The following is a 15,477-nucleotide window of genomic DNA, read 5'->3' on the forward strand; positions in this document are numbered from 1 at the left end:
AAAGACATTATGAAAGGAGATGCATAATCAACTTCAAAACAGTAAGTACCAAGATGGCATCCCGCCTTACTGGGCAGGTTTTTAAAATAGTTGAAGTATTAAGGATCTTCTGGATTTGAGTCAATGTGGTAAGTGTAAAAGTGGCTGCCCCTCATGATAATTGTTCTTTTATAACACGCTTAATAGCGGGACCAGTTTCTAAGCATGAGCCCGGGACTCAAACCCGGTTTTCTATGCGTTGGCTTGCTTCCATGCCAAATGCGTTGACCCTGAGCTATCCTCCTGGCCCATAGTGGAAGGTAACTTTTGAAGAGAAGATCTTTAGGGATCTGGTGAATTTTAGGTGATTTGGCTCCGGTCAAAGGTCAATGGGTAGTGAATTCCAGATTTCAGGACCTTCTACAGCTAGCCTTATTTACCAAATGTCTTGCTCCTGTCGGATGATTGGGAAAGACTGTCAGAGGACTTGGAAGTCAATTATTTCCTGTATGGTGATTTTATGTAGGGTGTGTACTGCCACAGTTACATGATACTATCTTTTTCAACCCAAACTCTAGTTGTGCTGCCATGTTCCGGATTGACTGGAGCCAGGCAATTTCTTTTTGGTGGAGGCCCAGTCGAAAAGTATTGCAATAGTCCAGTGTGGGCAAGACCAATGGCTTAACCAGCTGGCTCATCGGTAATGGGAGGGAATTGAGCAGACGGGTGAGAGTGAAGTAGCTGCTACTCATAATGGCAAAGATATGTTGTGAGAATGAAAGATGTTGCTCAAAGATGACCCCAAGGTTGTTCATTTTAGTTACTGGTGTTCACGCTGGGCTGGAGATGATTGATGCTGTTGTGTGACCACATGAAATGATTTTAATTTTTCCCTTGTTAAGGAAGAGCTGGCGTCCATGCATCCAGTCTTGGACATTGGTCATGCATAATGCTAGGTTCTCTGAGGTACGGACTGGTGGTTGTTAAAGTTGTTTGGAGAAGTATCGACCACACCTGACTGTGGCTAAGTGATTTTCAGGAAAGATGCAATCCAGGTAAGGGCACAACCTTTGATGCCCATGCAGGCGGCGGGATTCTGACAGCAACATGTTGTGGTTGTGTCATACGCTATGGTACGATTCACAACAATCATGGCCATTTGGCGCTTGGAGTGTGGGTTTTTGCAGAATATCTATATGGGGAGCCAGGTGTTGGCACAACACTGAGGATATTTTCTTTTGTGGTCTGAAGGTTGTGTATTCTTAGTGCAATGGGATTGTGGACATTCCTAGGGCCTGGCGAGTGGTGGCAGGCTTGGGTCTAGTGAGTGATTGGACCAGACCATTGGAGTGATACTGATGGTTGAGATGGTGCAATTAGGTAATTGAAAAACGTGTATCTGATCCATGACCATGCATGTGCATTTTACCTAGAGTGTTTATTTAAACCGAAGCGCGTCATATTGTCCATTAATTCTCTGGAAGAGCAGTTTTCCATGTGCCACAAATCCAGGTGTTACATTCCTCATCAGAATGTTATTGACCTGGCCCACGGATGTAACCGTACTTTGGGCCCTTACGTATTCTCGGGCCCTGACCCCTCACATCTCTCATCCCAGCCACTGTGTATTCACTGCACTTGCTGAGGCTCACCCTCCCCACAGGAGGTTGCACTTACCTGTTCCCTTCTTAAGCACTTCATCCCGAGCAGTTCTCCTTGAGCACCACAGCACCTATCCCTCACCCCTCCCCTGTGCACTTGCACGTTGTGAACACTCACAAAGCATAGTAAGTTCGTCTCCCTTACCTTTCATTCTCATCATTTATTTGTACTATTAATTTGAACTATTTATGCTTTTGTAATTCATTGTGTACCTTCCCCTGTCCTCACCCTGTTGCCCTGTGGGTGCTTTGAAACAGTTTTGCCAATTGTATAAGCGCCTAACAAATGACCAATAAATAAAATAAATAAATAAATGACAAGGTTGACGATGTGGGAAAAAAGTGGCAGTTATCCCGTTACTGCCCCTTTTCCCGCTCTGCCAAACTATAGGTTTGGTGGTGGGGTGGCCGGATTTACCTACAGCTCCGAGCTACCAGGAATTCCGACACCCCTCCACTAAAAAATGCTGGTAATACCGTCAATCTCCCCCACCCCCCACAGAGTCCTCTGAACTGGAATGGGGATTACAGGCACTTGTAATCTGCCAGTAATTTCGGCATATCAAGTGTTGGCAACAGTAATACCGTTTGGTGGTATTCTAGCAGATTTTCGGGCGGGATGCCACCAAACTAATAATGAGGCCCATTGTTTCCATTCTGAGATTACGTGGGTTATATATTCTGGGGCGCAATAGGCAATGATGATCATGGTACAGGTATTTGTGTTAGGGCCGTTGTTGAGTAAAAGATGTTCAAACTAAGTGAATCTGCCCTCGCCTATTGTGTGGCATTTGAGTGTATTAGGGAGTATCCACATAACGCCCCAACCATTTTTAGTCTTGGAATTTAGCAGCTGGATTTTAAATGTGCTTGGGACCCGGAGTTCCCTCGGGGTGGTGTAGTCGTTTGAGAGTCCAGGTTCCTTTGATGGTTAGGCCTTTCAGTTTCAGGGATGTCTCTAGTAGCTGCTGCTTTCTTGTTTGCTGCCCATAAGTGAATGCATCCCGAGATGAGCTTGTTCAGATCAGTAAGTGTGGTGGGCACTTCTGTTGCAGTACCAGCCCCTTGTCCATTGCAGCTGGGAGATGGAGCTTTGGTGGGGGAGGGGGCGAGAGGGAAAATAGGTTTTGTCTACACAGAAGGGGCATCTGGATATGAAGATCCTGAACAGGTTGGCAAGGCGTCCAAGGGTATTAGGGTTGGGCTGTCCCAGCTGCTGATGTTGTACGTACTGGAGTGGGTCTCTGGTTTTTAGACTTAGGTACACCGATCACATATGATACATAGATCATAAACATAGTACCAATTAGGTGCGTAGGTTGGTTCTCTTAATGCATGACGAACAGAAGATCCTTCGTACAACAAGATTTGGGCAAGTGTAGCAATTTACAAACAGGCAATTTGAGTTTTCGTGTCTTAGATGTAAACAGCAGTGTATGCCCCCGTACTGGTGCCAAACACAAAGGTAGTAAAGGGAAGTCTCCTTGCAAATAAAGAGATGGGCCTCATTAGGAGTGTTGCAGTAAGGCAACAACGGCGCCCGTTGTGCTACCGGCACCGGTGTTACCTCGCCGCAACATTCCGAGTATGCACGTGTTTCGAGCTTGCTCTACTCTTTTTCAAACGTGGGCACATAACACCCTGATAACCACATAGGTTACCAGATTGAATCCAAAGAACACAAATGTTTACAACAATATGTCACATAACATCAACCATCATCATCGTCATGAGATAAAGGGTATATAAAGGAGGATAGAAGGAGAGAGAGAGGGGAGATGAGAAAATATAAACATCAGAAGTCATGGGCCTCATTACGACCCTGGCCCTAATGAGTTAACGGCGCCGTAAAAGGCTGCGGTGCCGTTAACCCATTAGCGCCTGATTCCGAGGTCCCTTTGGGGGACCCGACCTTAACGGCTGGTCTACACCAGCCGTTAAAGTAGGGACCCGCAAAGGGACCTTGGTGCTAAGTACGGTACCGCAATTTGCAGTACCGTACTTAGCGCCTTCCCCATTCCCATAGAGCCCTATGGGGCGAAAAAGGGAATGGGGAAGGGCCATGGTTCAATGGGGAATTACCAACCTTGGAATGGGCTGGTAATTCCCCATTGAACCATGGCGGACCCGTTACAACACCAGCACCAACCATGGTGCTAATAGCGCCATGGTTTAGCGCTGGTGTTGTAATGAGGGCCATTGACCTTAACATACTATACAGTCAAGTGCAGTGGGTTGGTTGTGTTTGAGATTGAAACCACATGCATAGTCTGTGCTTGTTTGTCCTTAATAGTGATTGAGTGGCAGTGAAAATCTCACATGCAGTGCCAAGCTAAGGGTGCCTACATATATTTGGTTGGACCTACTGTTGCTCACCTGGTTAGGATGATTGACCATATGCTGCTGCTGGTCATTCAGCTTTCATAAATGTTTATTTCTCTGTAACCTGGGAACGTTTTAAAAGTAACATTACCCACACACAACGATTCACCCCCATGTCTGAGCATTCTGTGGGTAATGTTACTTTTAAAACTTTCCCAGGTTACAGAGCAATAAACAGAAATGAGTGCTGGTGTAGCAGTAATCGCAAAGCAGATAGAAGAGCAAGGGCATTGAAAGTAATTTAGGGGGCTTTCATAGATAATGATATAAACTAAATGAAAATAAAACGCAAGTTGCGTTACATGGTGCAAACGCAAAAGAGTTACCAATGGGGTTCGCAAGAAATGTAACCAAAAAGAACATGGTTTGATTTTCGTAGGGTACACGTCAGCTGCCTAAGGTACATTTTCGACCTTTTGAATCATAGATAAAAGGTCATTTACAGAGTTGTAACAGGAAATGAATATCCCGGTGGGGCAGGATGGTGGTAGTAAAGATGGCTGAATTACTAAAAGATACATGTTTTGTTTGAAACGGTTCCTTGTTATTTTAGTTCTGTGAATGGGTTCCATCTTTCCTTTTTATGGGTAGGAAAATGGGCAGGTTTAGCACTAAGATTAGCACAAGCAGTATTAGCACTCCCTAATGAGAAATTACCACGCAGTAGCCCTTTGCTATTTGAGATATTTAATTACACGCGAGTACAGTGGAATCGTGCATTTTGCGTATATTGCACAGTATGATTAAACCAGAGGAACCTTTCATCAGAGTGCTATGGACCTAAAATCAGTACTATTTAGTGACCGATATATAGACTCCTGGCCCTTTGACCCCGTTAGAACCGTGGTCAATGCGTGGTCGAGAATATTCCGTAAGCTGGAGATCAAAACACCCTACAACAAGGCGGTCCCACTGTGGAATTTCCCGGACGTTTCCCCCACGTTTGACAGGGGGCTTAGGAAGGGTCTGGTATTTAGCAGGTCAATTAACTATGGGAAATATGTTCCTTAAGGAACGATTTGTATCCCTGGAGGACTTCTGCCATAACTGGGGGTGGGCGGTGGCGCCCTTTGGGTTCCGCAATATTATCGGAAGCAGACAGCTTTTCAGGGAAAATGCCCACCATTCCCAATGAGCCAGTGACCCACAATGCATCAGTGCAATTGTGAATGCAGTTGGGACACAGCGAGATGTGTTCAGATTATACAGCCTGATCCAAACCCACCTTCGGTCAAGGAACACGATGAGGACTATTTGGGAGAGATATCTGGGGGTTTCCGTTGGAGGAGGATAAATGGAGCAGATGCCGTCAGTTAACTAAAACAGTCTCCCTCAATGCAGGTCTTCGGCTGATACAATTTAAGGTACTGAACCACTTACACTATACTCCAGCCAGAATGGCCACATTTTCCCCGGGTACGAGTGGCGTTTGTGGGAAGTGCGGAAGGGTACACGCTGACTCCTTTCATATGCATTGTGCATGTCCCCCGATTCTAGAATTATGGAGCAAAATTGCAGCAATAATTGATGTTATGCTGGATGTACGGCCATCCCTTTTGCTGCTCAAATACTGGTATGGGGACATAGGAAAAGTCTCTGTGGTTGCACGTCGTTTCTTTAACAGTGCATGTGGGGTAGCAAAGAAGTGTACACGTAAACACTGGAAGTCTAACTATGCCGCCAGTAGCGAGGAGTGGTTGTGTGAATTGGTGTATACTAATGAGAGGGAGTAGGGATATGCGCTTACTGTAATAACCACATGTCCACCCAAAGACGTTTGGAATCCACTCAGACTATATTTGGCGGATGCCAGCTCTGAAAATGTCAGAGGATGGCGTGACTCCTCTGTATGAGTTTATTAATGTGTCACATACTTTAAGTCCATGCCAATGTGCTGCAGCGATTGTTATTCAGTGTCACTTTTCTGTCAAGTGGTCAAAGCATGTACATTCTGTAATACTTTTGGTGAGAGGCCTTGTGTGCCGCTTGTTGTATGACTGTCTTATAAATAACGTTTTTAAAAAAACAAAACGGAGGAACCTCACTTATGTATGACATAATTTAAGCACACACATTATTTGAAGAATGCAAATGAAGTTGATCGATGAGCTGAAGGAAAGTGCACACCACCCAGAAAGGTTTAGATATGCCCAGGAGGAAGGAGAGACGATTATAGAAGAACAGAATTGTCCCACATGTAGTTCATGGTGAGAAGATTTATTGGGAGGGACAGATGATACAGATGCAGGATTTAATTTTGGAAAGTGGAATTAAGTCCTTTTCTACAATACAGAGGGAATTTGCGGTTTCTGAGGGACTGCATACTTAAGTGCAGACGAGGAACTAGTTTTGGGAGGGGTAGAAGGGAAAGGTATTGAAGCCAACTCAAGAAGATGGGGTTACAATGGATGCACCTTTTATTTCACCAATGCACAAGGCTTGTACGATACACAGTTAATAGTGGAATGGGAAGAAAATATTAGACCAAAAATAGCTGAAATTTAATGAAAAGTAAAATTAGAATTGTTGCTTAGTGTGTTCTGGGATCCAATTGAGAAGACGACAATTATCAGGGGAGATAGCTCAAAAATGAAGCACTCACCTTGGAGACATGGGGCAAGACTTCAGATTGCATGTTCAAATCCAAGTGGCACTGGCTTAGCCTTTATCCTTCCATGGTTGATAAGTTAAATAACATTCTGTTGGGTAATAATGACCGCAAATAATATTTTAATTCGTAGAAGTGCGAGGATTCTGGCATGAAGTGTTATATAAAAATCTGATATTATTATTAGTATATGTACAGATCATATTTTACTCCATAAATAATTAATCACATTTGAAAGGATGAGGATGTGAGAGAGGTGGAGGAGGATGCTTTATCCACAAGTTGGGGACTGTCGGAAGAACATGATATTTTAACAAAGAAGAGTGCTTTAATAAGAGGACAAAACAATGCTCGATGGTGCTCTGTGCATTGGAGAATGTGCATTTTATTGGGATGTGGCCACACAAAGGCCTTAAGCCTGTTTAAATAGTCAACAATATTTATATCCCATTTGATAGCTAGGTGTTGAATTTTTCAGAATTTGATAAATGACATAAACGGGCCTACAGCTCTAGGAATGGAAGGAGGTGGGTAAAGCACGTGGTAAGGTAGGAAAACGCATCCTTCTTAATAATTAAAAAACATTACTGTGAAATGGATGAAGATTAATTGCATCGTAGTTTACATTACACCAGTGTATATGTTTGTGGTTGAAATATGTAATTCTCTGTGCACCCTAAAAGGAATTAAACAAATGTAAAATCAAAGTTGAATGATAACAACACCTATAAAACAGCATTTAGCAGCAGGAGGAATCTGACATGTGCCCTCATTACGTGGTTGCCGGTAAACCCCGCCGGCAGACGATGGGTTACCGGCACCCTGTGACACTGTTTCCGCTGCCTAACATCCCGATGCCACCGGGATATCATGGAAGGCGGCGGAACGGTAAATCCCCATTCACGTGGAGTCCGTTGCTAACGTTGCCGGTGCTTCAGTGAAAACACTGTCAGTAGGGGCCTGATTCCCAGCAGGTTATGCCTGCCAGGAGTACCGTGCCGTTACCCGCAGACTCTAAGTTTGGCAGTCTGGAAAGGGTGCTGGTACATTGCTATTGACACCCATATTTACGGACCGCCAAACTAGTCCATGAGGTCCATGGAGTGTTAGATCAAAATGATATTATTGGTTAAGTGTAGGAGATGGGGTTCATATCTTTTTGTCAGGGTTCTGTGTTCCTTCCACTTACAGAGATTTCCTTTTTTCCCTTCTAAGGTGAATGGTGTATCAGCCACAGAAGGAGACGATTTTACTCCAAGCCCATCCAAACTTATCCAGTTTGATCCAGGTACTTATACATTCCTCCTCTGACATACATTGCCTTTGCTTCCTCCATTAAAGAAAAAATCGAAAACACCCGAGGACTGAGATATTTATCATATGCTATAATTTTGTTATTTCTGTCAGTCATTTTGTTAGTTTATCATGAAATTAGGGGAACATTTTTAAGTTGTGTACCTTGCTCTTTACTTAAATGTTAAGTATTGATAGATACTAGTACTCTTTTTAAGGTGTTGGTGTGCCCCTAGAGATGCCATCCTAGCTGTATTTACTTCGGTATAAGCGTGCCAGATCCCATCACATGTCTTTTACACCTATGGATTTCATCTGTGTATACAACAACATATATCATTTGTTTGCTTTGCCCTATTTTGTGTTGGGTCTGGTAGGCTCCTAATCACTGTGCAACTGATTCCTTCCAATTCCTGTCAAGCTATTGCAGTTATGGACTGGAATGACCTTAGCAGCTGGACTCCTATCCTGTCCCTGCCAGGACCCTAAGATCAGGCAATGATAACCTAGTAACCCAATGTACTTTCTTTCAGATGCACAAGCATGAAAGAACCAAAGGATAGTACCAAAACCTCTGTTATGTACTGAAACCAACACCCGGGGAACCTCTCCAGACTCTCAACAGTCAAAAAACCCTCAATATGTACAAGCATACATTCAACATTGATGGCACCTCTGTCACGTCCACTGCCTAGCCCCATAAGAATGGTCCGGACCCCATCAGCATAATCATCAACATGCCTAATAATGTTGGCTGAAAGGAAACTCTATCGGCCACAAAGGGAGTAACCTGCACTGTACCAACTGTGATGGATCTGGATAATTCATCCCTTCTCCCCAGAGGGGAGCTTCCCCTTTGAGGCTAGGGAGTGACTCCATTATGCAAGACCCTCCCTATGGGTCTGGGCTAGTGGGACCTCACTGGGAGTGACTCCCCTCTGTGGGAAAAGGACTCCCAACCCAGCATGGAACTCCCAGTCCGAACTACCATTTATGCACATATGGATGTCAGAAAAACTGTTGCAACTATAGAGCACAAGGATCCGCTGTGACCCGGTTAGCTTCAGCTAATGATGAACCTCATCTGAGGGCCATAGTCACGAAAGACGGACATCGCTTTCATTCATTCTGATGACCTGTATTAGAAGTGAGCATTTTGTGAATGGAGATGGAACTTCCATGGAGGGAGGAGAGCAAGTGCTATGCAAAGGTGAGCACCTACGTCCTGAAGGGGCAGAGCTACGTCAAGCCATGGAGCCAGCGGTGATGAACCGAATGAAGATCCTGCTAGCTGGGGGCTACACAGGGTGCCTTAACCGAGCAAGAGACTCTGGTCAAGGCAAGACAGAGGATGGACAGACAGCCATCTTCATGGGTGGCGTGACCACCGAAGAGCAGTGGTGGTCTTGGCACCCAGCAGCCAACGCTGAGACCTGAGGTGAAAGAGGAGCAGACCTGTGGATGCGAGCGAGAGAGCAGCTGGCGGGTTTGCAGGAACACAGAAACACCCTCATTTATGAAAGCCAGCGCGAATGTAACATGCCCACGGATCATTTTAATCAGAGAGCAAACAATATGAACAAACTTGTACTGAAAGGCTGGAGTCGCCATCAATACTACCAACAGTCAAGTGAACGTAACAGGCACCTGGCCCCTATGAGCCATAGAGAAAAGGAATACAAACAATGTAAATTAAGGCCGGAGTAGCCTACAAAGCACACCAAGATAAGACACTGGAACAGGCACACTGGCTTCACTAAATAAGAGTGGGAAAAGATACGGAAACTATCTATACAAGTGGAAGTAAACCACCAAGAGTGTCAAGGAAAGAATAGACAAAAGTCCTGTGTTGAGACAGAGTAAAGTGAAACACAATACTCTAGATCACAGACAGCAATGTGCATAAATCTCAGGGAGCAGTGTTATTCGATTGGACAAGAACCCTAAGATAATTTGTTTATTGAAAGATGAGACTTTTTACCACAGAAATAGTAGGCCTCATTACCAGTCTGCCGGTCCGGAAATAAGGGAGCCGGTAGCAACGTATCGGCACCCTTTGCAGACCAGCAGACTACAACTCTACCTTCCTGGTCCTGTGCAGTCCCTTGCGTCCATTTCATTTGTCCATCGAACTCTCCTTACAGTGGTGTTCTGTGTTTCCTTTGTTGTTGATGATAGGGGTTTCATAGGTCTCACCTGCCGGGCACAACAGCGCTGGAAATCAGAGTTGTCACAGAAGCAATGGCACTGTTAACAACGGTGCCGGTGCTTCCGTGTCCCCACTCCCATGGAGTCCAATGGGTCTCCATGGGAATGGGAACTGGGTAATCTCTGCTGCTTGATATCCCGGGCCACTGGGACTTGTAATGTACTGGTGGCACTGGGATATCAGACAGCGGAAACAGCGTTTCAGTCTTGCGTGAACCCGCTGGTAGCACCGGTGGGTTACTGCCGGACTTGTAATGAGGTCCAATGGACTTTAGGGAAGTCCCAATGCTACAAAGTTGGAAAAGAAAGAAGTGTATTTTAAAGTCTTCCTGGAGAGATTGGAACCTTTAAAAATCAGAACTGTTTCCTTGTCAAAGGGAGATGGAAACACAGACCGACGACATTTGTGAGCTTTCCTAAAGGATTTAATAATCAAACTGTGAAGATAATCTACAAGAACTGTGAGACTGAGAAGAAGAAGCCTAATACAAGTGGGCCAGACAGAAGTCCATACCGAGACTATTATAGAAGCCTCCCCCAATTCATTTAGTTAGGTATTTTTCTAAAGCGGTAGAGCCAGTCAGGTATGTAGTATTCGAATAGAGGACTTTTAAGGTGGACTTAAGGTGCACCCATAGTTTTATTTTTGTTAGGTAGAGAACTTCCCTTATGGCTATAGGGCAAGTTAGGAGTTTTATTTTAATTTAAATAAAAATCTTTTTGAACATGTGACTAAGTTGTCCGACTCCTTCTGGTTCACCACACATCGAATGATGAAAAGTATCTACTTTTAGTTGGAATAGACACTACCTCATGCGCTATGAAGTGTCCAGAAGAGTATGTGTAGATGTACTTAAAAGCAATTAGAAAATTAAAGTATTGTGACAATAGAGACATTTTAGGAGGTGATTGGATACTCCACGATCATGGAACAAATAATTGACCACTCCTTATCTAAAGCAAAATAATGTGGCAAAAGTGCTTTGTGAGGATGTAATCTTCCTGTAGACCTTTGCTGGGGAAGGTTTCAATGATCAATAGAATTACTGAACAAATCAAATTAATGATTAGTAGATGTCCACTCAAAACATGATTGAAAAAACCTGTGGATGCCAAGACAGAAGATTCCCATGTAAAGGTAGTACATGGGTTTCTTTTGGAGTGCGGCTGCAGGGTTTCTATGACCGATCAGAATGTCCAGTCAGGCATGAAGGAGGAAATGCTGTTCAATTATGTGAGTGTCTGCGACAAGTGCAAATCCCACAAATGGAAGAGCAAGATAAAATGTGGGCAACATATACAATTGCCCCCCCTCCCCCTCCAGTAAATACCTTTCAATCCCACCATTTCTGGCTAGAGTACAATGAGATATGTCGCCATGGCATAAAAGGTAGATTGAGATGTGTGGGCAACTGGAAAACAGAGGTGGATGGTGGTTTAAGAGGTACAGGTGGGGAAGTTGTAGCAGACATAAGGGACGGAAGTGCTTGTCATAATGAGGAAAGGTCTGTGTAAAAGTATGTTAAGTAATGAGCGAATCCCATTCACACAGTTGCTCTTCTTGGGGTTCCACCACTTCCTATTTTATGATGAACATGTTTGGAAATGAAAGGGCTGGCACTAAAATATACCAACATTTAGGGGCAGAGTCTCAAAAGGAATGTTGGTGCAGGTGGAGCTAGTGCCTCTTATAACTGGTGCCAAAAACGTTCCCACCAATCACAAAGGGCAGCTGACTGTGGATATCTGGAAGCATGCATTCAGATTTCGTTTGATCCTCTTTGCACAGTTGTTTAAGGGTAATAAGGAGGTATTACAGTGCAGGTTAAAACGAATATAAAATTCAAAAAGTGGATGCGCTATAAAATGAGCTGAACAGGCACAGATGGATACACAATGGATGACCTCGTCATGCATTTATTTCTAAGTGAAACTGCAGTGTTATGAACCACTGCTGTCCCATTTCCGTGTCTATTCCTATTTGAGGGATAGAAACGTTTTTTACTTTGCTGAACATTTCACAATGACAGGCACTTCAATGGACTGCCATTGTGAATTGCACTCCCAGCATCCATGTGGGTGCCGTGAGCCTGTAATACATTTCTTTAGGTATACGAGAGGACCGGGGTTCATGTTACATAATCACGGTTCAGAATACCCAGGGCCCAGTGAACCCTCCCCTGGTAAACAGACAGAGGACTCAGCCAAGGGCAAGTTAGAACTGTCCTTTATGTTCCATGACAGACAGGGATCATACAGGAAATAATTCTCCAACAATCACAGCTCCTGAGCCCATGTCAAGGACTCTTGTTGCTGTGTGTCGTCACAAGTTGGGGCTCTTCTCCAAAATCCTAAGAGCTTACACTATTGGGTAGCTGGGGTGGCAGTGCCTATAGACGGCACTTATAGAGGTTAGCTGACTGGTCCTCACATGTCAGGTGGCTGTGCTTGAGCCTTCCCCAAAAACGATCTATTACATTGTTGCAGGGTCACAGGATTACCATTGGCCCTTGCCCCTTGCTATCCACCCCTGGATTTGTGTTCTCTGATATTCTAGAGCGGGTCTCCTCAGGCCTGGGACCCAGCTCTGTTCTCAGTGCTCCGTGTACTTTCTCCAGGTGATGAGAAAGACTATGTGTCCCCATTGTTGCAATTGATATAATCACTTTGCCTTAGAGAGTGACTGCAGGTTGCATCGTTGTAAAACAACACATGTATCAGTTTTTGTCTGCTTCGCTGGGAACTGCTCCTCTTCCCACCATGGGTAAATGGCTATTGTTCAGCTTGGCTGCACCACTTGGGTTGGGACTGGCAAACTAGGCTTGTCCGTCTGCAATTAGTGAGTATTTATTCTGCCATTTTGCAGGTGGCTCCCTGGAGCCAGGAATGTTCTGCTCGCCCCTGACCATGGCCCGATGCACCAGTTCTGAGTAGCGTGCTGTAAAATCTATTTTCCTTCGTCTCTTAGTATTTATTTTTTATTTATTTTTATTTTATTTTATTACATTTGTTATACGCCCAGACCCGGGGGTATCACGGCGTAGTTACAGACAATCGGAGAATGCAATCTTAGAAAGAACACAGAGGTCCACAGGGATAGCAATCAATAATATACAATAATATACAAAGCAGTCAGGTATAAACAGTTAATTGGAGGGGATTAGTGCTCTGGTTCAGTTAGAACTTTTTGAAGAGCCAAGTCTTCAAGAAGCTTTTGAATTTAGGGAAGGAGGTTTCATTCATAATGTGGGAAGGTAGCGCATTCCAATGTCTGGGGGCCAGTGTTTTGAAGCTACTACCCCCTGCTTTCTCTCTTTTGTATCTGGGGGTTTCAAGGTATGCCTTTTTGTTGGACCTGAGGAGTCTGGTCTGGGGCTTCATCCTGACAGTGTTGTTGAGGTATTTGGGAGCTTTGTTAGCCCTGCATTTGTGGGTGATGCTCAGGGTTTTAAATAGAATTCTGGCTTGGATGGGGAGCCAGTGGTGGTCTCTTCTGGTGTTAGAGATATGTTCAGATTTTTTGATGCCTAGAGCTGCTCTGAGGGCTTTGTTCTGCATGAGTTGGAGTTTGGCTATGTTGGCTTTGGAAGTGCCCAGGAAGAGGATATTACAATAGTCTAGCTTAGACAGTATGAGTGCTCTGGCTAGAGTAACCCAGTTGTTGGCTGAGAGGAATTTACGGCTGAGGGAGATCAGTTTGGAGGTGTAGGAAGTGGACAAGGCTAATGTGTTTACTTGTTTAGACATGGATAGTGTTGCATCTAAGTAGACGCCAAGGGTCTTGACTTGTTTAAGAACAGGGATTATGGTTCCATCGATGGTGAATGATTTGAAAGCGGGCTCAAGGGTGTTGATTTTGCTGGAGGAGCCTAGTATGAGGAGCTCGGTTTTGTCATCGTTGAGACAAAGGCTGTTATTAGCCATCCAGTTTTGGATGAGTAAGTAGATTTGATTAACCAGGAGGGAGTCTTGTTCATGATTGCCTGAGAGAGGAATGAGGATTTGGGTGTCATCGGCGAAGTTGGTATAGATGACACCCGTGGCATCCAATGCTGCAAATAATAGCTTGGTGTAGGCATTATACAGAGTGGGGGATAGGCAGGAACCTTGCGGCTCACCTGCAGGGACAGGCACTGGGTCTGCTGATTCTTTACCGATGGATACTCTGGAAGTCCTATCAGCCAAGAATGATTTGATCCAGTTGGTAGCGTTCTGAGCTAGGTTGAAATTGTTTGCTAGAGTGTTATCGTGGTCAACCAGATCGAAGGCCGCTGAGAGGTCCAGGAGCATCAGTAGACAGAGTTTGCCTGCTTCTCTAGTGGCATCCATTTGGATCTTCAGATCAAGGAGGGCTGTCTATGTGCTATGGTTGGGACGGAATCCTGACTGGCGGTCTCCTAGTAATTGATGTTGTTCCAAATGGTTCTGAATTTGGCAGTAGGCTATTTTGGCAATTATTTTTAGGAGAAATGGGACCGTTGTAATAGGTCGGTAATTAGTGGGTATTGTTGGGTCCAGGGATGTTTTTTTTAGAAGTGGTGTCACCCAAGCTTTTTTGATACTGGTCGGGACTGTGTTTGTGAGGAAAGAGGCATTGATGAATTCGGAGATGATGGGTGTGAGGGTGGGGGCACATAGTTTCACTAGGTGGGAGGGGAATTGGTCTTCTTTACAGTTGGAAGCCTTGAGTTTCATTATGGTGTCAAATACTTCTTTGTTAGTCACTGGTGTGAATTGAAATGGGGGGGCCAGTAGTGGCATTTGATGTGGTTATTGATTTGGTGGGTGGAGTTTTGTCAGCTAGGAGCGTTTTTTTACTATCGATTTTATTTTGCAGTAGGAGGATTCACGCATGTGGCTTCATGCAACTCTATTATAGTTATGCTTATGATTTCTATATGTCTATATTGTGGTATTTTCCTCATGGGTTGGTGGTACTTGGCTCTTCCAGGTTCCTTAAACAATCCTTCAGTTCCATATCGTTAGTTGCAATAAGCGGCTGCAAGCTTGCTCTGCATCTCTTGCTTTCTTGTGTTTCTGCGTTTGGCTAATGAGAGGAAATAAGAAAGGAATTCGACAGTATGTATATGTATCTGTCCTCTATCTATAGAACTGTGTAGGCATGTTTTTCATGTGTGTACGTCTGTGTCCGTGTAACTTTGTGTATGGATGCAAGTGGCTAATGTTACTCTGTCGTGGTAACTCTAATGACGTCAGCAGAGCTGGATATTTATCATTAGTCAACCAGGTCCAGTGAGGCACCTGTATCCATAATCAGTATTGAGGCACCTGTATCCATGAGGATGTAGCTGGATAAGGTTTGAATGGTTGTCTGGGAGAATACCT

At 44.4% G+C, this 15,477-nt stretch overlaps 1 protein-coding gene across 1 annotated transcript in view; it reads left to right on the plus strand.

Annotated features, from left to right (window-relative positions):
• FREM1 (FRAS1 related extracellular matrix 1) overlaps window positions 1–15,477 on the plus strand; it is a 1,195,879-nt gene that overhangs the window by 1,035,758 nt on the left and 144,644 nt on the right. Inside the window, exon 29 of the mRNA XM_069626057.1 lies at window positions 7,846–7,918. Coding sequence (XP_069482158.1) covers window positions 7,846–7,918 — 73 coding nt within the window. The remainder of the gene's footprint in view (window positions 1–7,845; window positions 7,919–15,477) is intronic.

Source organism: Ambystoma mexicanum, chromosome 6p, assembly GCF_040938575.1.
Source record: "Ambystoma mexicanum isolate Mex_15411 chromosome 6p, UKY_AmexF1_1, whole genome shotgun sequence".
NCBI classification, from domain to species: domain Eukaryota; kingdom Metazoa; phylum Chordata; class Amphibia; order Caudata; family Ambystomatidae; genus Ambystoma; species Ambystoma mexicanum.